The sequence below is a fragment of the Podarcis pityusensis genome, assembly GCF_964106645.2.
Source record: "Podarcis pityusensis genome assembly, chromosome: 10".
Lineage (NCBI taxonomy): Eukaryota > Metazoa > Chordata > Lepidosauria > Squamata > Lacertidae > Podarcis > Podarcis pityusensis.
The window spans coordinates 69,753,719-69,779,157 of record NC_138035.1 but is presented as its reverse complement, the minus strand read 5'-3'; the positions used below and the strand labels follow the sequence as shown (position 1 = coordinate 69,779,157).

Sequence of the window (25,439 nt, the reverse complement as noted above, 5' to 3'; positions counted from 1 at the left end):
GGTCAAAAGTGACCACAGCAAGTCCATGATTTCCAACCGTCAAACAGGCTTACCATTGCAGCCGCTGATATACACTGAAACTCCTATTTCTTCGTATTCTTTTATGATCTACAACAGTGCAGAAATTAATTTGCAGTTAATATATTTGTATTTTAAAAGTCATCGTCATAACATACACATGCCCTTTTAAAATTGAGCAGTTATTCTAAAAATGCCAAGGGAGAAATTGGGAGGCAAGGAGTACGGTGCTTAGAAGTGCAATCCTTTGCAGGCCTATGCTGAAGTTAAGTCTTTTCAAGTTGAATGGGACTTACTCTCAGATTAAGTGTCTACAGGATTGCAGCCTAAATATCTAGCCTGTGGCCCCCCAGATTTTGCTGGACTGTAGCTCCCATCATCTTTGATTACTGGCTGACCAGTGACACTTGGAAGGCCACAAATCCTCCCAACCCTGTTTTGAGGCATAAGACAGCAGGAAGCTCTTCTGGGCAAGCCTCTTTGAAATGGACGTGAGCTGTGCACAGTCTTGTGCAAGAGAACTTCCTTTGGCCTCACTCCCTTTACTTGGTACGTGGATGCATGAAGCTTTGTCTTTGATGTGTGCCTTGAAGCAGTGAAAAGTATTCTGGCAGCAAGGTATTAAGTGTAGGATATGGCAATGAGATAAGATGCTACATACTGAATTTAGGGCTTTGACTCCAACTGAATCCACGAAGTTCACAGGTGAACAATCCAAAATGATTGTGTGAATATTGGTCACTGGCTCCATAAAGCGCTCGAGCTCATCGGGAGAGGAGTCCTGCGTAGTTGCAGAGAACTTTCCGTTGAGCGGCAGTTCGTCATTCATTACTTCATGTTTCACACTGTTCTCTGTGTAGTTTGTCTTTCACAAAAGATAAATAAATACCAGACTTAAGTATAGGTTTTTGCTTCTTTCCATCAATAGTTCCTACAATCAGCACAGGATGTCATATTAACTCTACATAAACAACAACAACAACAACAGTTCCACATGCACACTTGTTCTCTGTGTAAATGAATGTAAAGGGTTGACTCTATGTAAATATTTAGAGAGAGAGAGCTCATTGTTTACATACAAATTAGGAAATATCAAAGGACAAGTATCAGCGTTACTATATAAGGACACATGTTGTGATGGAAAAGTTGGTTCCACAAGTGTTTCTTTTTACTTTTTTCTCCTACTAGCAAATGGTTACAGAATGGCAGCCTCTGACTGGCTGTGGTTCCAGGAGGGAGTTTAAAAGGAGAGGCTTTGGAGGGAGATACGGTCAGTGTGGTTAAGTGGGTGTGTGAATCTGCCCTTTGGACATCCTCATTCTAAAACAAGTCTGAATCTAAAACATAATTGTCCAGTCATTCTTTGTTTTTGTGTGCCTCTCTGGAATGGTAAAAGCTTCTTTTGTGAGATCAGCAGGAGGAACAATGATGGTAACTCTCTTGGTGCAGCAGTTTCATTCTGCACCACAAGGGGGAAGTGTGGTCAGGCAACAAAAGTAACAGCTAGTTTTGATCCACATCTTGTTCCCTATTCATATCACATGTCACCAGCACTCTCCCTAAATCCCAATGTTTGTATTTAACAGGGATTCTATTAAGGCAAACTGCTGCTCACATGCTGCATGTCGTAATGGACTTGAAACAAACCCATTTGATTCCCGAGTATTCCCTCCCTCATAAAGGAAATGCAAAATTGTCAATCAAATGCCCTCAGCTGCACTAAACACATACCTTTATGTTCCTATTGCACTGACACCCTTGTAAAAATCATGCATAGTACTGGACAAGGGTAGGGTAGCCAACTATCAAAACATAGCCTATGCATAGCTCAAAAATAGCACCAGCCTCAAGAACATGATACTCCTTCATCTGACCCTTCTCTTAAATGAATTTCCTTCCTTCCCACCGATTAAGTAAAATGCCAACATTGATCTCAACCATGGTTAATACTAACCAGGTTTCTGTACAAACTGTTATTTCAGATCCAGGCAAACTGGAAACCCAACTAACATTAGGCAAAGACAGCAGACATTTCAGTTAGCTGCAGGAGGGGGAAATTAATGCTTTGCAAGAAGAGAAAGCTGGTTCTCAATTTATTAAATCACTGCTAAGGAGGAGTCAGAGCCTGTGCCAGGAAACACTTGCAAGGCTTACCACTTTCAGGACTGCTGTTTTCTTTTGTTCATGAAGGTGCTTCAGTTCCTTTCTGTGCCTTTTCTGGGCTTTCTTCCTTGCTGCCAAGACTGCACAGGGATCAACACCAGTCTATAGCAGAAACAAGGCAAAAACCCCCCCAGAGAAGATTCATCTTTGTAAAGTGGTAACCAAGCCATGGGTTTCTGCCATAACAACATTACCAGGACTCTTTGTTTGCCTTTTAAAAGGTCACCTTTCAGCAGCTATTAAAGAAGGAAAATTAATTCACTTGCCAAATTGGTGAATTTACAATGGAAAGACTCTTTTTAATGGAACTGCTATTTAGGACAGAAAAAAGGGGGGCTGGGAATACTAGAAAATAGAGCTTTTATTTGGTTTTAACAAGCACCACCTATTACAGTAACATTCCTGGAGCTTCCAATATCACTACCCCACCTGATTTGGGGTGTAAGAGAATTAAGTGTGTCAAATTAGATTCTGTGTATGTGTGGGGTAAGAATCAAAACAAGACACAAATTCATGCTTGAGAATGGAGCTATGTTCAAATGCTTCAAGAACTAATCCAACTATTCTTAGCTCAGGCTGGCTGAGACAGAAGGCTTTTCTAACACACCCAGATGTGACATGGGCGGCTTAGAGATGAAACACTTCATCAGAAAACTCACATAACTCTGTTGATGGGTTATACCTTCTCAGACTACGGGTGAAAAACCAGAATGGTTGAACGGAATCAGTGTTCCCATGTCTAAGAAACAAACACCACCCTTTCTGTACAAAGCCAGCATATTGAAATTACATTGGTCTAGAATCCAAGTATTGTCTGTACATAGATTTATTTTTCCTTTTTAGACAGGGGAGTAGTCAAATTTATAATTCCCTGCAGTGTGAAATGGCAGTATTTAGCATTTTTCAATAGGATAGAGAGTAAAAATGAATTGCTGTTCCTCACCTTTTTCTTCAGTGCATTGATATATAAATCACTATTAGCAAAATAGAGCGATGCATTTGCCTGGAATATTTTGATTCCAGGGCATTCTTTCACCTAAGAAAAGAAGAGATTCTTTTAATAAAGAAAGCATGTCTTCCTCAACTTGTTTATATAGCAGTATAAAATATACAGTCATTAGAGGTTAAGTAAACATTGTCCATCATGCCGGAACATGCTGCCCAGGGGTCATATGGTACACATGGGAGTAGGGGGAGGTGGGAAAGCACAAGATTAAACTCAAAGGAGATTTTTGTGGTGATCTATCCCACCCCACTAACACATTTTGTTCCTCTGGCTCCCTATTTCCTTGCTTCCTGCAAAGAGGATCCATCAGTCCACATGTTGCCTCAATGAGCCATTTCAAACCCTTCTTTCTGGCACCCCAAGCACACATCATCAAACTACCATTTTGGAATAAGCGACCTACTTGACAGGAAATGGCCTTGGAATCTCACCTGGGACAGTACCTGTCCCAATGAAGGAGGACAGGCTTAAAGATCCCTTTAGTAGTGCCTTTGGGTAGACTTATACGTGAATTTGTGAGGCAGCAGGAGCTGCCATGGAGGGACTATATCACTTCGGCTTCATACGGGAAGATGTCAGTCTAAACACCCACTCACATCTATTAAGAGCACAAAAATCTTATGATATCTGAAAGAAGAAACTGACTGAAATACCTCACCTCTGCTCTGACCTTGACTTCTGCTTCCAAGACTGTTGCTTTCTGCCCTTGAATTTGGACTGGGTCTCACAAGCTAGGATGTGCCAGAACTAGACTAAACCACTCCAAACTGCAGGTAGAATATTCCAAGTTTTGAAAGCTCCCCCACGTAAAAATAACAACAACCTCCTAACAATTAAAAACTAATGCTTCAGAAAGAAAGGCTCTAGCCCAGCTGCCTTTCTGCTGTGTCAGTAGAATGCTGGAGAGCATTCAAAAATCTGTTTTCTCACTGACCTACAGTCTGAAGTGATGCAGTTGTAAGAAAAATAAGAGTCCTGCCAGACCAAACCAAAATCCCGTTTTCCCAGTGGCCAAAACTAGATGCCTATGGGAAGGAACACTTGAAGCAGGACCTGAATGCAGCAGCGATTCCTCAAACTGTACTTCCCAGCAGCTGACATTCAAGGGAATAGTGCCTCTGACAGTGGAGGAAGAACACAGCCTTATCCTCCATGAATTTTTCTAAACCACTATTAAAGCCATTCAAATTGCTAGTCCTTCCTAACACCTCAGGATTCAGTCTCCTGTTTCTGCTACATGGGTGGAACAGGCCTGAAGCTTGCTAGAAATCAGAGCAGGGGAGCTGGCTGAGATCTTAAGTCAAGCGGGGGTGGGGAGTCTGGTAAGATTCCCCACCAACAGACAGGCATGACTACTGAGCACACGCCCTGCATTCCCGTCTCATCTCTGAACATGCCTCATGGCTCTGGTTATTTCTCCCTCCAGAAATGTCCCAGCTGCTAGTTCCCAAAGAACCATTTGGCATTCCTGCTCTCATCTCCCCATGTGGTGGGCTTGCACTGGTAGGAATGGATCTTAATATTCAGTATGGGGTCCTATGGGATTCAGATTCAACTCCCAACCAAGGCTTTGTTACTGCTCCCCTCCATCTTAAATCAAAGAGAGCACTTTCCTTCCTTCTTAAGGGGTATAAAGAGATTTAGCACCCTCTTACCTCTTCATACTCTTCTATATCACAGTAAATGTCTGTACCGGGAATCTGGCCGAGGAGTCTGTATTGTGGACTGTAGAGAAAGAGTCTCTGTATTAAGAGGCTATAAAAGCAATCTCTGTTAGAGGCTCCCACTAATGTCTTTACCTCTTTGGTAAAGGGCCTGGTGCCCATTATCCAGAAACAGTGAGTGGAAAACTATTTTGAGGTTTCTTGTTTTACAATCAAGCAGTATATTAAATATTATGAAATAAAATTGAAGAGGGGTGTGAAGGGAGAACGACACTTCGACTTCAGCATATTTTGGACCCTATTTCAATGTGCATGGAATCATATAGACACTTCCTACACTTCAAACCTGCTTTCTGTTTGAGGATCAGATTTGGGAAATTACGTCAGTGGCAAATAAGGTCTGCTTAGACAGTTTTGCTGCCTCCCCACTCCCCACATCTTCCGTAGATCCTGAATATTGTTATACAGTGTACTGCTTGTAGTTTCTTGGGTGTGACTCACTAAAGAGAAGTTGCAACTTGCCATTTATTGGCTGCTTGAGCTGCAAATGCTCTCCTCCTTTTTAGGACTTAAGATCAGATCTGAAGTCAAAAGTAACCCAACAGGTTTCTTCTGACGCAATGCCTTGATCAAAGGCCAGAACAGAGAGGCATCAGCAGAAATTCCAGTTCTTGAGGCATAAAATGGGTTGAAAACTGAGTGCCGGGCCTGTGTTTTTTAAAGCAATCTAGAGAAATTTGATAGAACAGATGATGCCGATGCCCAGTTACCTTTAGCAGCATAGGAAACTGCATCATACTGAGTAAGACAATTGGTCCATCTAGCTTACGAATGACTACATTGACGGGCAGCGGCTCTCCAGAGTTTTAGACTAGGGACATTCCCAGCTCTATCTAAGACCTTCTGCATGTGAAGCAGATGTCCTGCCATTGAGCTATGGCTCTTCACTACTTTTATTTAGTTTAGGTTTTACAATATTATTTTAGATTCAGATGCAGTTTATACTACTGCGCAAATGTTTGCTTTTCCAAGGAACTCTTCCCAGAGATATTCTTCCAGCTGCACTGGGAGGGATTGATTGGGTTGGAAGAGGTCCAAGAAGGTCTCTTAACACACTGCTGGCAAGCAGAAGTGGTACCCTACTCAACCATTTTGATGAATGACTTCACCTTCCATTGTAGGGAGGACGAGCTAGCTCAGCAAACTACACTGTATTGGTTGAGCATGGAGAAGGAGATTGTCCCTCTTTACTCCCACCACCAATAGCTTTGATTTGAGAGAATAAATGTTTAAAAGTGAGCCTCACCTTTGTGTTCTGTACACGATGGTTATCATTGCAAAAGTTATAGAAGTGAGCAAACCGTAGTCGAGCCCCAGAAAAACTGAGGACAGAAATGCTACAATCCAGATAGCCTAAACAAACAAACACCTAATTAGTAATGGTTTCTACTTTCCAGCAGGTTCAAATAAAAGCCTGTTGAGTCAATTACAAACACTCAAGACCACTTTCAAGAAAAGGCTAACCATGTTTCACACTCACATTTTACTTGCGGGCGGGAATGGGGTGGGGAGAGGAAATTGTGGGAAGGAAACAGGTCTGAACTGTTACTAGTACACTCAAAACTAGTGATAGGCCTAATATAGTAAGGCAAACCAAGTGCACACATTAACATGGATTTTAAAAAATGTGTGGGTAAATAAGGCCTTATTTTGAAGCCTCATTGATGAAATGGATTGCACACCCTATTTGTTCTTATAAAATAAGCAGGTGGTGTACTGAGAAAAATATTTAATTCCCAGAAAAGGATTTCCCTACTTATATAAATATCGTGAAATAAAAGTGGTTATCTACACACACACACACACACACACACACACACACAGAATAAACAGAAATACGGCTCTAAGCAGTTCTTAGTGATAGCTTCTCAATGCAGATTAGGGCAAGAGAACCCAGGGTTTGCCAGGAGTCAAGCCTTGAGTTTTGCTCCTGCACAGGCAAGGGCCATGCCTTTCCTACCTCTGTGAGGAAAAGACACTGCTAGTCAAACTCAGGGTAGACCCACTGAAATAAACTTGGGTTCATTAATTTTGTTCGGTCTACTCTAAATACAAGTTAGGTGGATATAACCCAATGTATCCACTGTACTGGCTTTACATTTCTAAGCAGGGAAGTGTTTCACTGGCAGATGAGACCTTGAATTGCCTAATTGATCTTAAGCACATTTCAATACCCTCTCCTGCACTATCTCTTTATGTTCCTAGTTTTGGGGCCTAGAGCTTTGTTCTTCTTGCATCATTTGACTCTCACAGTGCAACTATTTCTGTGAGACACAACATTGCAGGTGAACCACTGGATTACCATATCAGAAACGTTCTCCATGCACTTTGATCAGAATCAAGGTCACTCACCAGTTCAATCTTGCTGGTCCTCCAGAAGCGAGTGATATCTTGAAACTGTTTGAACATGCCTTTAAGATTGACCATTACAATTGCTGCAAGCACAGCCTAGGAACATATTTTGAGAAGGGTTTGGTTTTCTTATTTTTATTTTTAAACTGTGTTGCAGCTTAAAAAAAAAAAGCATTCCAAAGTGTAAATAACTAGCAGGTTCTATGCAGGAGATCTATTTACATACACAAGAATATTTTTTTAAAATGTTTGTTTAGCAAGTGTAAACAGCCATGCAGTCACATGTCATTTTTGATCTTTTGCTTATCTGCACATATATTTCATCAGAAACCAAATGAGATTCCTTGATGATAAACATCAGCAGGGTTTTGTTTAAAGTGCCTATGGCTGCAACCTTCCTGGATGGCCCATATCAAAATCAATGTGTTTCCCTTGTAAGGGTACAATTTGTAGAACCATAGAATTGTAGAGTCAGAAGGGACTGCAAGAGTCATCTAGTCCAACCCCTCCAATGCAGGAATCTCAGCTAAAGCATCCATGACATTAGTTAACTTCATTCAGTAGAAGTTAAACACGTCAAACAACTGATTTCACAGCAGAGAGGAGGAGCATTCTCTCCCAAAGATATTGGGGGAACTTAAAATGGACATGCCCACTACAGCAAGGATGGGAGCCCTCCAGATGCGGTTGTAATGCAACCACTCCAGCCAGAAAGGTTATTAGATAGAGGATAATGGGAACTATTGTTCCCCCACCCTCACACTACATCATTTGCATGCTTTATAAGCCCTGTAATATACAAGTCAAAGTTGCTGAGCTTTTTTTTCTACCCCCCCCCCTTTCCTTGGGCAGTTGAGCTACCTCCACACCCAAGTTGTTGTTCTGAAAAGAGAAGTAACAATCTGTTGCCTCATTATATTTTAGGGTCCGAAATGGAGATTCCAGTGTTTTATTAGAATAATAGGTTACTAAGATTATTTTCTGTATTCATAACCCTTTGGCCTGCACCAGTTTCTAACTGGGATTTCTCCTTTAGCCTTTTACGGTTAGTGCAGATCCCAGGAAAGCATACAAAGTAATCCTTATATTTGGTTTTTAATAAAATGCTAATCTTCAAGTCCTCTGACAAACCTTTTATGGCTTGCGCTAAGTGCTCTTCTTCCACTCCAGCTAACCAAGCAAATGGACTCTTACTTAGTTACTGCGAAACTGTCACTTCCCAATCATGTCACTCCCTGCCTTATTTATTTCCAGTTAAGTGAACAGGGCAATGGCCTGACCTACCAGCAATAAAATCTCTGAAGCTTTATTTGGGACCTACAGGTTTCTTATCTTCATCTTAGGAAAGAGAAGCGGTGATCTTTAGGAAACTGATACTTTTGTTTGGCTAAAATAATATCTCAACAGCCGACTTCCGGTCGGCGCCATCGGTTAATGGCGGATTTCCCTCCGAGCTCCGGAGGGGGTCTGCTTTACAAGTTCGGGTCCTGTCGCTACGGCGAAGCGGGGACCCTCAAAAATTACAGGCGCGGAAGCCTGTGAACAAGGAGGCTCGGTGGGCACCATCGCGCCCCCCCGAAATCGCAAGGGAGCCTTTTTAAAGGCTCCGGAACGGCAGCGGGGGGAGAAGCGGTGCTGAGAGCCGCTACCCAGCTTGTAAAGCGAAGCCGCATCGCCATAGCCGGAGAGCGCCGATTCCTTCCTGAAAATTGGACTACAAAGTAAAACCAGTGAGTAAGACTGACTTAATTGGGATTTACAATTATCTTCATGAAATTTGGCTGAAAACGGGATTGGCTAAAGTAAGGAAGTCAGCCCTTCCCGGATTGCATAAGGATAAAGCAAAGAAGGATTAAAAGCTGCAACCATTGAGAGATCGCAAAGAGTGAAGAGAACCAGACATAAACTGTGAATTTTCCCCCTTTTGGTAGGCAGGAGCAAAAGGGGGAGGAATTTGGAATTAGAACCTGCCAGAAAAAGATTTTAAAACTTTTTATCGCTGTGTCAAATACCCCTGAAACGGACTGCCGGGGCAAAGGAACCTGGAGAGAGAGAACTGTCAGTGAGCTGTCACTTAGATTATTACATTGTTTCAAACTACTCAGCTCAGGAGAGACATTAAATTACTGGTTTGTTGAACTCTGAAAATATAAGAATTGTTACAACTGACTATTGGGAAACCTCAGGGGAATTTTGGACTGTAAGACATTTTGTGTAGCTTTGGAAACTTTGTTCCCCTAGAGGACACTTTGATAACTGTTGCAAATTGGGCTGTAACTATTAAGGCAGTGGAAATTTCCCTTGAAAAACAACTAACAGCTGCGAGAGTGACCTTGGCTAGGCATGAGTGGTGCATCAGAAGAGACAACAACCAGGTCTGGGAGACAATACAAAACAAAATCTTCACAGCGAAGAATTTCAGTCCCAGGCATCCCAGTGGCACCAGCTGCAACTGGTCAGACAAGAACAACAATGTCATCAGATCCTGTAACACAAGCTTTGGTTAAAATAAATGAGTCTTTGGAATCTTTGACAAAGCAGGGGGCGGAAAATAGTAGAAAATTGACAGAACTCTCAATTAAACTTGATCAGAATACACAAAGTGTGAATGAATTAGGGAAAAGGGTGACATCTAATACAGAATCTATTAATAAAATATTAGAGGACTCTGCTAATATACGTAAAATCGCAGAAGAAGCCAAAGTCTCTGCTGATGAGGCTAAAGTCTCGGCGGATGCTACACAGGAAAAAATTGTACCAGTTTGCAAAAAGCTAGAAGATCATACATTGGCCCTGTCTATGCTTGAATTGGAGAGGAGAAGTAGAAACTTAAGACTACGAGCGGTGCCTGAAAGTGAAGGAGATAACTTGGCGAACTTCCTTTCTAAAGAATTTTCTGATTTTTGGCAACAGGAGTTAGAGAAGGAAGAAATTAAAATAGTCACTGCTTTTAGACTGGGAAGAGCACAAGGCAGGAAGAAGCCAAGGGATTGCCTAATAACATTAAGATCAAGAGAGGAAAGAGAAAAAATATTGAGCCTGCATTTTCAAAGAACACTCGAGATTGAAAAGTCTTTTGTGGAGATTTTTAAAGATATCCCAAAGGAAATTCTAGACGCAAGAACATACTATAAAGAATTGGTCGGATTGCTGAAGAAGAACGAAGTACCTTTCAGGTGGGAATTCCCGCAAGGCCTATCTTTCAAATTCAAAGGTAGGAAAATAAGGATAAGATCAGTAGAAGATCGAGATCAATTTTTAAATCACTACAGGGAAGACCTTCTGAAAGGAACAGTCGGAGAGGAAATAACATCAGAAACGAAAGACGCAACAGACATTTTAAACCTGACGTTTGGACTGAAATCACCGACAGAAGAAGAACAACTACTCGGAGCGACAGGAGGTAAATAGCTTCAGGATGGCCCTGCAACTTCTAAGCTGGAATTGTAATGGACTCAATCTTCCGCGAAGGAGGAAAAATATATTCCATTTATTGAAAAAAGAGCAGTTGGACATAATTTGTTTACAGGAAACTCATATAACAAGATTGCATAGGAAATTACTCGTCAATAAGAGATTAGGCCAAGAATTTATTTCATCGGATAAAGTTAAGAAAAGAGGAGTGGTAATCTATGCAAAAGAAAAATTTTCCCCAAAGTTTATATTTAAAGATGAACAAGGAAGATATTTGGCAATTGAAGTGCAAATTCAAGGTGAAAAATTTTTGATACTAGGGATCTATGCACCTAATGAAGGGAAGTCAGAATTTTTTAAGAAGCTGCATGAGACATTGTTGGACTATTTGGATTACAAATTAATTATGATGGGAGATATGAACGGAGTGGTATCTACAAATATGGATAAAGCACAAAGACAGGTAATTACCAGAGATGGGAGACTACCAAAGACTTTCTTTGAAATGACTGAAAATATGGACTTGATTGATATATGGAGAACAAGGAACCCTCTCGAGAGAGAGGGAACCTTCTTCTCTGAAGCAATGATGACCTGGACCAGAATCGATCAAATTTGGATTACTAGTGGGTTGGCTCCAAAGATTAAGAAAGTGGAAATCTGTCCAAAGACTTGCTCCGACCATAACGCCGTGAAGATGGAGATGAAATTTACAGTAACTGGTCAATTCAGATGGAGGATGAATGACAATCTATTTCGAGACGAGGAGATCCATAGAAAGGCCCAAAAAACTTTAAAGGACTATTTTGAAATAAATCTAAAAACTGATGTAGAAAAAAGAGTGATATGGGACGCAAGCAAAGCAGTGATGCGAGGATTTTTAATTCAACAAAATTCAGTAAAAAAGAGAAAGCAAAATGAGAAGAAGGATAAGATTTTGGAAAAGATAAAAGAAGGAGAGAAGAAATTGAGATCAAAACCAAAGTCCCAGGAGATTCTGAGAGAGATTAAGTTATACCAGACACAATATATGGAATTGATGAATCAAGAGATTGAATGGAAGATAAAACAAATGAGACAAAAGACTTTTGAATCAGCAGATAAATGTGGTAAGCTTCTGGCTTGGCAACTGAAGAAAAGACAGAAACTAAATACAGTTACAAGTCTAGAAGTGGATGGAAAGAATATTTCTAAACCTAACGAGATAAGAAACTGTTTTTTGAGTTATTTTAAAAAGCTATATTCACAAGGACCGCAGAAGGAAGAAGATATAGACGAATTCCTTAAAAAGTATGGACTACAAAAAATCTCCTACCAAAGTAAGGTGGATCTAAACCAGAGAATAACAGATCAAGAGATAGAGAGTGCCATTCAAAATATGCAACTGGGCAAATCTCCAGGACCAGATGGACTGATTTCCAGATACTATAAAGCTTTGAAGGAGTGGTTGGTACAACCATTAAAGGAAGTCTGTAATGAGATCTTGGAGGGGAAAAGGGCACCAGAATCGTGGAAAGAAGCGTATATTACACTCATACCAAAGACAGAGACTGAAAAGACTCAACTTAAGAACTACCGCCCAATATCATTACTTAATGTGGATTATAAAATTTTTGCAGACATTCTGGCAAAAAGATTGAAAAGAGTGTTGATGGAGAAGATTCATAAGGACCAAGCAGGCTTTCTCCCAAAAAGGCATTTATCAGATAATGTGAGGAACATAATAGACATTCTGGAATTATTAGAGGTGAATATAAACACTAAAGCAGTTCTGATCTTTGTGGACGCGGAGAAAGCCTTTGACAATATTTCTTGGAGTTTTATGAAAAAGAATCTTCATGGGATGGGGGTAGGCCAAGGATTTGAGAATGGTATGGGTGCCATATACGCTGAACAAAAGGCTAAGTTGATTGTAAATAATGTGATAACTGAAGAATTTAAAATAGAAAAAGGGACACGACAGGGGTGCCCAATTTCCCCTTTACTCTTTATTTCTGTTCTGGAGGTGTTGCTTAATATGATTAGAGATGACCAGCAGGTTAAAGGTGTACAGGTCGGAGCCAAACATTACAAGTTAAGGGCCTTTGCAGATGATTTAGTACTTACTTTACAAGAGCCAGACACTAGTACAAAAAGGGTGTTGGAGCTAATTCAAGAATTTGGTCAGGTGGCCGGATTTAAATTGAATAAACAAAAGACTAAAGTTTTGGAAAAAAATTTGACAGTCATGGAAAGGGAGAAGTTCCAGAATGAAACAGGTTTGACAGTGGTAAAGAAGGTGAAATACCTAGGGGTCTATTTAACATCTAAGAATTTGAACTTGTATAAAGACAATTATGAAAAATGTTGGTCGGAAATTAAAAAAGATCTAGAAATATGGTCAAATTTGAGATTGTCAATGTTAGGCCGAATTGCAGCTATTAAGATGAATGTATTGCCTAGAATGTTATTTTTGTTCCAAACATTACAAATTCTGGACAAGATAGATTGTTTCAAGAGGTGGCAGAAGGATATCTCGAAATTTGTCTGGCAGGGCAAAAAGCCCAGAATAAAATTTAAAATACTGACGGATGCAAAAGAAAGAGGGGGGTTTGCCCTGCCGGACTTAAAACTGTATTATGAAGCAGCAGCATTTTGCTGGCTGAAAGAATGGATGCTCCTCGAGAATACAGATATCTTGGACTTAGAAGGTTTTAATAATACATTTGGTTGGCATGCATATCTATGGTATGATAAAATTAAGGTGCATAGGGCCTTTAAAAACCATATTGTCAGGAAAGCATTATATAACGTTTGGATAAGATATAAAGATTTGTTGGAAAGTAAAACCCCTAGATGGTTGTCACCTTTAGAGGCTACAGCGCTGAAAAAGCTTAATATGGAAGCTAAATGGCTAAAGTATTGGGAAATTTTGGAACAAGATGGAGATAAATTGAAGTTACAGAGCTATGAGAAATTGAAACCCAAGGTTCGAGATTGGCTCCATTATTATCAAATAATGGAGGTACATAAACAAGACAGGAAAATTGGATTCCAGGTGGAGAAATCAAAATTAGAAATTGAACTGTTAGAATCCAATACTAAGAATTTGTCAAAAATGTATAATCTGCTGCTGAAATGGAATACACAAGATGAAATAGTTAAATCAGCTATGATTAAGTGGGCACAGGACATTGGTCATAACATTATGTTTGCTGACTGGGAATGGTTGTGGAACACTGGTATAAAGTTTACGGCATGTAATGCCTTAAAGGAAAATATTATGAAAATGATCTATAGGTGGTACATGACCCCAGTCAAGCTAGCAAAAATTTATCATTTGCCTGATAATAAGTGTTGGAAGTGTAAAGAAACGGAAGGTACTTTTTATCATCTTTGGTGGACGTGCCCGAAGATTAAGGCTTTCTGGGAAATGATATATAATGAAATGAAAAAGGTACTTAAATGTACTTTTCCTAAGAAACCAGAGGCCTTTCTCTTGGGCATTGTCGGCCAATTGGTGTCAAAGAAAGATAGAAATTTCTTTATGTATGCTACGACAGCAGCAAGAATACTCATCGCAAAGTATTGGAAGACAGAAGAATTACCCACCTTGGAAGAGTGGCAGATGAAGGTAATAGACTATATGACACTGGCTGAGATGACTGGCAGAATCCGTGAGCAGGGGAAAGAGACGGCGGAAGAAGATTGGAAGAAATTTAAAATTTACCTTAAGAACTATTATAAAATTGAGGAATGTTAAAATGTCGAGGTTTGGAGAAAGAAAAGGAGATTACAGTGACATAAGATTAAGTTGAAGAAAAGAATAAGAAAAAATATATTTGATAAAATTAATTAGAATTTGCTGAAATAAATTTTGGAAATTGGGATGTAGGAAGGGGAGGTTTGGGGGAGTCCGAGAAGAGAGGGACATGAAAAAAAAGGTTATGAAATTTTACATGTTTGTATGTCTTTTTTTATTTGTTTGTATTGTTTAAAATTATTTTGTAAAACCAATAAAAATTCTTACAAAAAAAAATAAAAATAAAATAATATCTCAACAGCCTAGAACTAGATAAATTCAAGATAAATGTGTCAGCACATTGGCATGCATCCAGTGGATTGAACAACGACTTCTCACTTGCAACTTGCATAACCTGAGGACCCGAACAATGAGGTTCCCGCTAATCATTGGCTAACAGTTCTGTCCCACTATTCCTGAATCAATGGTTGAAAGTATAAAAGGTGACAAAGTAACACGTATAAAGTGCTGGATTAGGATTACAAAGCTCAAGTCTTCATTGCTAAAGCATATTTAATTTCTTGCATGCTTACAGGTGTGGAGACCAAAGACAGGACAAATAAAAGGAGCTGCTGTTAGTTAACCAGAGCCAAATGAGACTCACACAGGTATTCAGACTAGAAAGCCTTCCCTCCAATTGCAGATATTCAGGAAGGATGTTAGATAAAGCTGATGCACAGTAATCACCAATGCCATTAAATTACCCTGCAATTGAACCAATTTTTGAGCTTATTGTTGCAGCACAGAACATTCTATTTCCTTACAGCTCTAAAAATTACAGATTGTGCAATGCTTTAACAAAAGCGGTTTTACTGCTGCTTATGTACCAATTTAGACTGGAATGAAAACATATATATAAAAGACTCTTACCTGTGGCAGTGGTTCAAACAGATAACCAATGGCAACAATGACCAGGAAAACCATGATTGAGGACAGAGTACCAGCAACCTGGGGGGGAAAGGACACAGAAACACTTTTGAAGAATCCCATATATAGTTTAAAAGGTTTTTAAAGGCATTGCCAAGCCCAAATATTCCTCCCATTTCTTTTTCTATATACTTGTATGTCTGATTGAGTCTGCTTAAGCAAGCACACTGATGCCATAAGCAATAACACTCACAAGAAGAGGCATCAACTAAATTTACATACATCACATGTTGCATACAGAGTAGCAAATACGGAGTATGTGGACTTGGACAGAATTGGGGGAGGCAGGAAGATATAGATACAGATCCCTGCTCACTAGATGGCCCTGGGGTAATTCCAGTTATTTAGCCTAAGCTGGCCCCCAAAAGTGAGGATAAAATGGGAAAGTCCAAGGTATATGACCCTGGTCTCTTATCTGGACAGGGACAGTCTAACTACTGCTGTCTATGCTCTGGTAGCCTAGATTACTGCAACGTGTTACCTCTGAGGATGGTTCAGAAACTGCAGCTAGTGCAGAATTTGGCAGCTAGGTTGCTCACTAGAGCAAGACAATTTCAGCATATTACACCAATCCTGGCCCGACTGCACGGGCTACCAATTAGTTTCCAGGCCCAATTCAAAGTGCTGGTTTTGACCTATAAAGGCTTAAACAGCTCAGGACCATAATAACTCAAGGACCACCTCTCTCCATATGAGCTGACCTGGACCCCGAGATAATCCTGTGCGGCCCTTCTTTGTGTACCTTCTCCACGTGAAGTCCGGAGGGTGGCAACATGAGAACAGGTATCGTCTGCAGTGGCTCCCTGTTTGTGGAATGCTCTGCCCAGGGAGGCGCAGCTGGCGCCTTCATTAAACACCTTTAGCTGGCAGGCAAAAACGTTCTTCTTCAACCAGGCCTTTGGCTGACTGACAATCCTTTTAATGTGTTGTGGGAGGGGAGATTATTGGTTTGATTTTATTATGTATTTTGTGGTTTTTATATTGTAATGTTGTGAAGCACTCTGAGATCTGTGGATGAAGGGCAGTATTCTAATCACCACCATCATCATAATAATCATCATCACCTCCCTGCGGTGGTGTTTGAAACTGAGATATGAAAGCTAGGAGCTAAATGGTACCTTAAACCTAGGTTACGGGTGCTGCAACAAAGTGTCTGGGCATGCTTTTTTATAACATGAATACAAAGCCGAAAATGAACTGCAGTTAAAATCTTATGTTCATTTTTTACATGGTCTGGTCCTCATCTGAAGACTGCAAAAAACCAAGCCATACTTCCCCTGCCTGTCCCCCTAAGATTCTTACGAGGGTCCCTTCTCCAGTCTTCAGAGAGTGGCTGGAAGTGGGGAGGCAGAAAAAGGTCCTCCTTTCCTTCCAGAAATTGGAATTTTTAATCTGAAATCTTAGGTGCAGTACTGCACCCAGAGCTCAGAAACTGCTTGCATTCATGAAATTCCCTGTCGCAAAACAAGCCAGGAACAATGGGACTTTTGAACGCTGCCCTGCAGGAAGGACAAGTGAAACCTAAATACACATACCTGAGTCTTTCCACCAGTGCCCTCCTGGACAAGACTCCGGGACATTGAGCAAGTTATAGCAAAGGTCTGGAAAAACGATCCTGCAGAATTGCATATGCCTAAAGCAATGAGTTCCTGTCAACACAGAAAAAGCAGGAGAACAAAAGTAGTAAGAACATAAGATGGGATGCTGGATCAGGCCAATGGCCCATCTAGTCTAGCATTCTGTGTTCTCTCTCTCTCTCTCTCTCCCCAGCAGAAGTCATGCTGAACATTGCCACAGATACATACCAAACTTCTACACGTGACTATTATCTCCTAAATAAGAAACTGCTTTGCAACTAATTGGGGGGGGGGGGGACTGCATAAAGATAATTTAAGCACTGAATTTTAAAAAATGGAAACAATGTTCTTAAAGTCCATAAGCACAAAACGAAGACTTCAAAACCTTTGTAAAGCTGAAGTGGCCTGCACGAAACTTGCAAGGAAGGGTTCTTTGTTGTTACAGTTAAACCTCGGCTGCCGAACGCCTCCATTATCGTACGTTTCGGCTCCCAAATGCCAAAAACCCGGAAGTAAAAGTTCTGGTTTTCGAACCATTTTCAGAAGCCGAACGCGCTACACGGCTTCCGTTTTGAGTTCCCCTATTGTACTGAGGCTTCTGCATTCAGTTTTTGGTTGTCAAACGTTTTGGAAGTCAAACAGTTTTCCGGAATGGATTATGTTTGACAACTGAGGTTTGACTGTATTAGATTGACTGGATAGGCAGCATGTGTACTGAAAACAAATCTTTCTAATGGAAGAATCTTCTCTTGCCAACTCATAGGACTTCTTCAATTAGGATACGAGGCCAGTGCATATTTAATGTTTCCAACCTAACCATGGTTAGGAGGTCAGGAATGTTACATCTTCTCTGGGCCCTGGAAATGTAGGGAAGCTATTTTTCAGATAAGTGTGTCTTCAGCAACTAGCTTTTGGAAAAAATTCCCACCAATTTCAACAGGCTTTTGACCAGATAGTGAAATTACATTCAAATTACCTGATTTCCATCAACTTTATAGCCATGCTTGAGAGCAAAGATTTTGGCCATGGAGATTGTCATGGAAAATCCAACAAGTGCTATGGCTATTGCATCCACAAATACCGCTGGGATGAGGCTGATATCTGGTACCTGTGGAGGACGTAATCTGCAAGGAATTAAAAAGGAAAAACTATTATCGACTGACTGTATTAAACTACAGAGGGCTAAAAAGATATGTTTAATTCCTCATCCTTACCCTTTGGGGATATGGCCAACAACATCCACTCCGTAAGTCTTTGACAGATTCATCCCAGCTGAAGCTCCAGTACCAATTACCACCTTTAAAAGGAACACACATGAAACAAGAGGCAACTTGGTTACAATAAGAAAACTTGGAAGCTAATCCAAGAGGGAGTTCAGTCTGAAGTTTTGTCTGCACAGTGAATGACATTCCAAACCATGCTTAAGAAAGGCTTGGGGATCCCACAGCAGACCCTGATAGCGACAGGCTTCAAGAAAGCTAGGACTACAATTTGCCAGCGTATCTGGGACGTAGAATTACAATGCCACATGAGCGAAATGATCAAACATCCAGCAATAAGAGACCATGGGAGAGGTTTCTCTCCAGCTAACTATCTGTCAGGTCTTCAGGTACCCAAATACAGACGGTCTTTTACCCTCGCCAGATTCAACGTTCTCCCTTCTGCCTTACTTCAGGGCAGATTTGAGGGTAAACCATACACAGCACGGGTCTGCCCTTGTGGCTCATTGGAAGTTGAAACTGCTTCACATGTACTATTACGTTGTCGTCTTTATGAGGATATACGTTTGACTTTTATTACACCTGTTTTGCAAAAGTCCAGGAAAGAATCAGAACACCATAGTTTAAAACTACTGCTAGAGGACAAGAATCCCAAGACTACATTAAATGTAGCCAAATTCTGTGCGTCTGCAATTAATCGCAGGAAGCAAGTGGTATCCCATAATGACCAAACCCCTAAATGTTAATTACAGGGGGCACGCTAATAATTAATTTTAATTTTTTATATTTAAATCCTTGTTATATTCATATTGTCCTCTGTATTTCTGATTTTTTTGTGTGTGTGATCTGTGATATTGTGTGTGTTGATGCTGGTCTGTGACCGTATTAATAAATTCATTCATTCATTCAAACCATGCTTAAGAGGACATACTTAAGACACCCCTTCTTATCCCTCACTTACTACAATGATCTCCATAGGGATAGGAACTGGAAGTTTCTTCTTTAAGCGGTCATTGATTTCTTTACCACTCAGCAACAAAACCATGCAAATTAGTCCAACAACCAAAGCTGCTATGTTGGTTTTTGTGATGTTTTCAAACACAGCAATTAAACTCTGCAAGACAACAAAATGTGGAATGTTATTCATAAGTGATATAGTCAAAGGAGAAGCAGATGTGGATGTTTATGTGGAAATGTGATGTTCGATGCAGAATATAGCACCCTGAGAACCTCAAATTTCTCTTTTCATGTTTCTATCCCTTATGGGTGTTAAAATAGGCTTGAAAGAAAGTAGACAAGCTTCATGAAATCTTTGAGGCTAAAGAGGGCTAAGTGGGATTTTCAGTGGTGGTAGTAGTGGAGGCTATGTGGAAAGATAAAATACATCAGTTTTTCTCAATCTGTATAATTTATTCAAATCACAGAATTTATTCAGCTCAGAGAACTCAGCTTTCTTTGATAATGACTTTTAAATTCCTCACACAGAAGTGCACACGCTCCTTTTATCTCTTAAGTTCCAAATGGATAGCAATATTTAAGACAAAACATACATCAACTTAAGAACTTGCATCTGTGTTGACCGCAAACACACATCAACACTGGAAATAATGATTTCAAACCTTTTCCAGCAAATCAAATCTGTGTAAAAGTACATAAACTGATCTACAGGCAGGGAGCTGCCAACAGGCCTTCAGGGTTACCATAGCAATGAAATTCAGTGTTGATTAAGCAGCAGTGATCTTTCCTAGAAGTTGGCAAGGGGGCTGCAGGAGAATCGCATGCAGAGCATGATGTATTAAATACGCTCGATCTCAAAATTCCTGGGCAAAGGTTTTGGTTGCTTCTCTTCAGTATTTCAAATCTAAAAAACTGTCCTAACCATAAGTCATAACTAAGTGACAAATGCAAACATCAAAACAAATTACCCAAATCCTGAAATGTATGAATAATGTTAAAACCATTAACACAATGAAGTTTCGCTTAACCAGGTTTTACTACTGTAACATAAATATGAATGGCATTTTGCCAGAGTGAAGAAAGCCACTCCCTCCCTCCCCTCACTATTATTACTTGAAAACAAAAATGGTGGCTTGTGTGCATTTGTGTTTTGCCAATTTGACTAGCGCTTATGGCCTTCAAGAAAAATATTTCACACAGCCTCAGAAATGCTAAAGCAAAAGTTGCATAGAGTTGGGGTATCCTAAATAAATCCCTGTCTGCAAACACAATTGTAGAAAGTAAATCAGGTTAGTCTGATATCACCCATGTAAGGCTGCTGAAGGACACTACTAGATTCTTAGTAAAGGCTTTTCTATGTGACAATTTGCTTAAATCAGTTTATTTTCCCCCACTGCTATTCTTCAGTGACCCAAACTGTGTTGGACACATGTATTCCCTCATTCTGTTTTAAAATATTATTTTGCTACTGGTATCTTAGTTCTTGGAAAGTAATTTACAGAAAAGCCATATGATTGCTTCACTCTGACTGTTCTCCAATATCAAGAAATCTGTTCTGGGGAATTGGTTTGCATTTGCTTATTCTGACAAATCTTGGTAGCTCTTCCTCCGTCATTTACACTGTTGTAATCCAATAATTAAAGAGACACAAGTAAGCTGCTATTTCTACTGGAAAAAATCCAGATTCAAACCTTAGCAAAAACACCAAAGGCATGTCTCTTGAGCCATTTATGATTGGTAGAACTTTGTTTGGCGGGCGGGGGCGGAAATCACTTCAGAAGATACACAGGAACGTAGGGATTTTATGGAAGTAGATTTGCAGTGCTTTGCTTGCCAATTGTCTAATTAAATGGTTTTTCATCTGAAGGGCACTATCACCCAGCATAACAATGGTCTCAGATTCTGAGCAGCATGAAGAATTATCAGTCAAGGGCCAATCTATATTTCTGGTGGCTATCAGAAAATTGGGCGTTGGGGAGGAAGAACAGAGGAATCTCTCTTGTACAAAGTCAAACCACTGGTCCACCTAGCTCAGTATTGTCTACACTGGCTGGCAGCAGCTCTGAGAGTTTTCAGACAGTTATTTTCCAGCCTTAACTAGAGATGCTGGGGATTGAACCCAGGGCCTTCTGAATGCAAAGCAGATGTTCTACTACTGAGCTATGATCCTTCTCAAGGTTCAGCATTGTCTGCAATTCTTCTACTCCTCCTCCCAAAAAGCTGGGAATCTTCGCCAGGGGCAAAAGAGCTGCAGGCAGAGTTCGAAACTCCCATTGTTCTAGGTGCATTACGCTACAGGGAATTACATTAGCGTGAGCCGTTTCTGAGTTCTGTACTGCACCTAAGATTTCAGATTAAAACTGCAGTGGAAGGAAAGGAGGAACTTCCAGCTACTCTCTAAAGACTGGAGAAGAGACCCTCTTAAGAATATTAGGGGGGTGGGCAGGGGAAGGACTAGAACATGTGAAAAATGAACATGATATTTTAGCTGCAGTTCATTCATTTTCAGCTTTCTATTCTTGTTATTAAAAAAAATTACCTAGACATTCCATTGTTGTGCCCATAACTTAGGCTTAAGGTGCCATTTAGCTCCTAGCTTTCACATATTTGTTTCTAACACTGACTGCATGGATTTTATGGAACAGATTATATACACATACCTCTTGCCTCTTTTCAGCTGCAGTGTAAAAAGTGGTAATTTGGGCTCGTATGCTGCCAACAAAAGGTATACTGGCCTTGACACTAACATAGTTTCCTATAATATAAGCTATATACGAGACCTATCAATGTCAGCTCAGTAATTGGCCACAAATAATATCTGACTTCTTCATAGTCTGCAATGGTACACTAAAATTAAAACTGCCTTGTTGGAGCAGACCAATGCCAGGAGGGACCAGACAAATGCCCTTGAAGATTTATTTATTTGAAGATGTATCATTTGCTTTTCAACTCAAATGCCTTCTGAAAGCAGAGAACGGTATGAAAAACCATCTGGTACTTAGATGTGTACCACCGCTGAACACTGAGGATCCATATAGCTGTCATATTAAATAGGCACTGATCAATCAATTCTCTGCCCACTCTATTTTTAAAGCCATCCATGCTAGTGGCCATTACAAAGAAAAGGAAGCAAAAGCAGAAGGCTATATGTTTATAACTGACATAACTATTTCAGAGTACTGAAAAATCTGTCTTTCTTTAGGCTGTGTCTACACTACAGTCTATAAACTTTCACGGGTTAAATCATCATTGCTCCCTCACTTCTAGGTGTCTGAAGGATCTGAAAGGGAAGTTTCTGAGGAACCTCACAAAATGAAAAGATTCCCTGGCAAAACCCATGAGTGATCCATTTGAAAGCTGGTTAATATTTCTTTGTGGATATGGACAGTGAATCTAGAGACTTTATAACCCCAACTGGCTTTAAACACTAAGGAATGGTCCTTTTGTGCTTTAACTTCCAGATATAGTTACTTACATAAAGAAAGGAGAGGGGTCCACTGAACCTTTTAGTCTTAATTCCAAGCAGATACTTTAATTGGGATGTAAAGACGTGCACAGCTGCAGCAGTGGTGAATCCCCGGACCAGGGGCTCCGTAAGATAAATAGCTACAAATCCAAATCGAAGGAGTCCTAAACACAACTAATGAAAAGAGAGAAGAGCCATGTTCAAGGAATCATCATTTAAAAGCCAGCAAAGGTCAGTATCATAGAGAATCCAAGTTCAGCACACTGCATCAAGAGCAAAGTCACCTCTTGCCAACCATGCAGGCCTCCTCCTACACCTCCCAGCCCAAAGTGTTGAAGCATGTCAAGATTGCCAGGTCTAATACTTGTGTGATTTGCATGTTCTGGTGGGTCGCACAGTGTGCGGTTATAGAAGCGGCAAGCATAAACAGCAGAAGTCTTAGGAAAGCAGGGAATAATTATTGTCTTTAAGTTGGATGAAGTGATAACAGGACACCTATAACCAAGGTGGCTTGCGAGGATTTCCGGAAGTCATGAGACCTCCTGGGCTCTTCCATACTTCTTTGCCACTCCATGTGACCAATGAAAGCAACACAAGTTATATGTTTCTTGAATAAAATGTTATTTTTAAAGGAGAACAAAGTCTACCTAGTTGTGCTTACTACGTGACCTGGTTACTTGCCAGTAAGTCTAGAACAGCATACCTTGTTCTCCTCACTCCACAGCCCAACACGAAAACACAGACTGAAGCTACTTCCCCAAAATGTAGGTTGAAAGGATACATCCCATGCCATTTTAGATCCTGAATGGAAAACCAGGTGGATGAACCAGGGGCTTACTCAGGTGGAGTTCCGCACAGCAATATTAAAATCTTTTGGGCAGCAATATTCAAAACTGCTCCTAGACCAACAGTGACGTTACCTGTATGATCCCTGAGAGCAAGGTAACTGCAACAGCTACTTTCACCCTCATGTCATCTCTGGCACTGTTTTCAAGATCTGTGTTATTAGTAGAGTTGGCGTACGTATTGGCAAACATTTCATCAGGGGCTTCTCTGACAGCAACTCCACCAATCATCAGGCTGATTACAGCAAAGGTTCCTGCAAGAGTGTGGATTGAGGGGAGATACATGTTTATTATTACCAGGGAAGCCTACATGTTTTTGCTAGATCACATATATTTCAGCTTCTGAAAAGAAAATTTAATCATCTTCCTTATTGCAGTTATACACACACACACACACACACACACACACAAGTACACACACCAACACCACTTTATGGGCCTGAATTAATATTTCCATCAATGTCATAGAATCATAGAATTGTAGAGTTGGATGGGACTCTGAGGGCCCATCTAGTCTAAAGCCCTGCAACACAGGAATTCAAATGTCAATGAGAAGCTTTCAGTTACTGAAAATGAGTTGACAAAAACAAGGCAAAATATATTTGCTAATAATAATAATCATCATCATCATTTATATAGCATTGAGTATTCAAAGCACCACACTTATTTGCACTACTCTGGTTCTCACAGAAACTTTGCTGAATTACAAGCCATTAAAAGTGATCACATTTGACACACAATGAAATTAAAATGGCACAAAAGTGAGCTGCCTAAGGATGTACGACAGTGATGGGAAAACTCTGCTCCCCCAAATATTGTTGGATTCCAGCTCCCATCATCTGTGACCACTGGCCAAGTTGGCTGAGGTTGATGTAAGCTGGAATCCATCAACATCTGGAGGACCTCATCTTTCCCACCATTGCCATAGTTAAGATGGGGCCAAATAAATGTTGGGGCAGCAGTTGATGCATGGAGGTTATGGGCCACTTCTGTGCCCTCGTGCTGCAGCTGTGACTTTGGCATGATGAATATAAGTAGATTTGACTTCAAAATTTTAAAAATGGTATCGAGTAAGAAGATGGAACAGTGGGCAATACTCATCTGGGGTTGCATCTAATAGTTTCTGATGCAGAAGTGCATTTTGTTAATCTGACCTTTAAAGAAAACAAACGTTTGCATGCTAAAATATTTACCTATTGATATGTGTCTGGAAGTTCCAAAAAAAGTGTACAGAAAGACCGGATAAAATGAAGAATATAGGCCAAATACTGGGGGTACTGCTGCCAGTAATGCATAAGCTAATCCTGAGAGAGAGAGAGAGAGAGAGAGAGAGAGAGAGAGAGAGAGAAGCATTGGTGAAATGAACTCAGATTCAACACTAATTATTCAAATGAAAAAAATGTTCATATACATGCCACATTGGTAACAGATACTGTGTCCAGACAATCACAATGTACAGTCTCCCCCACCCCAATACATCCTTCATCAATAACTAGCAGGACAGTCAATAGTATGAAGAGAAGAAAGTGGTGAACCCAAACTGAACCATCACCCAGCTCCCAGGGCTTCAGCCACTGCTCCTCTGCCCTGCTCCACTTGCCAATGAGGTAGCAACTGGGGAAGGCAAGCAGACCTCATCGGAGCAGGGGCAGGGGGCAATTTTAGCCTTAGAGCCTGTACATGCTAGTCCTTGAAATACAACTAGTATATGCTTTTATGTAGGAATTGCTCCCATGAGTCTTCTTAGAATCAGCCAGTCCAATATTCACTCAGATTTGAATTCACTCTGGGAGAGCAAAAGGAAAAAATGGCAAGAAGAGGGGGAACTATTCCACATAAAAAACTGCACATCTGTTGTTCACTCAGCTGAATTATTTATTCTGCTTGCTTACATGTACTAAAATAAGGACATAATCTGATGGTGGTATAGATTGTGGAGTCAAAAGTCTGTGTGTCATCGGGGCTTGCCACATTAAGAGTCACCAAAAA

General features: G+C 40.4%; 1 protein-coding gene across 2 annotated transcripts in view; it reads right to left on the bottom strand.

The window, feature by feature from the left end:
* Window positions 1-25,439, bottom strand: part of SLC26A5 (solute carrier family 26 member 5) — a 38,257-nt gene that overhangs the window by 1,954 nt on the left and 10,864 nt on the right. For both annotated transcript variants that reach the window (XM_081023612.1, XM_081023611.1), the window contains exons 4-18: window positions 24,644-24,754; window positions 23,526-23,704; window positions 22,615-22,779; window positions 19,144-19,296; window positions 18,177-18,259; window positions 17,939-18,086; window positions 16,921-17,034; window positions 15,329-15,406; window positions 7,264-7,359; window positions 6,158-6,264; window positions 4,843-4,912; window positions 3,125-3,217; window positions 2,173-2,283; window positions 680-883; window positions 54-108 (exon numbers count right to left, since the gene is read on the bottom strand). In XM_081023612.1, the coding sequence (XP_080879738.1) occupies window positions 54-108; window positions 680-883; window positions 2,173-2,283; window positions 3,125-3,217; window positions 4,843-4,912; window positions 6,158-6,264; window positions 7,264-7,359; window positions 15,329-15,406; window positions 16,921-17,034; window positions 17,939-18,086; window positions 18,177-18,259; window positions 19,144-19,296; window positions 22,615-22,779; window positions 23,526-23,704; window positions 24,644-24,754 (1,767 nt within the window). The remainder of the gene's footprint in view (window positions 1-53; window positions 109-679; window positions 884-2,172; window positions 2,284-3,124; window positions 3,218-4,842; window positions 4,913-6,157; window positions 6,265-7,263; window positions 7,360-15,328; window positions 15,407-16,920; window positions 17,035-17,938; window positions 18,087-18,176; window positions 18,260-19,143; window positions 19,297-22,614; window positions 22,780-23,525; window positions 23,705-24,643; window positions 24,755-25,439) is intronic.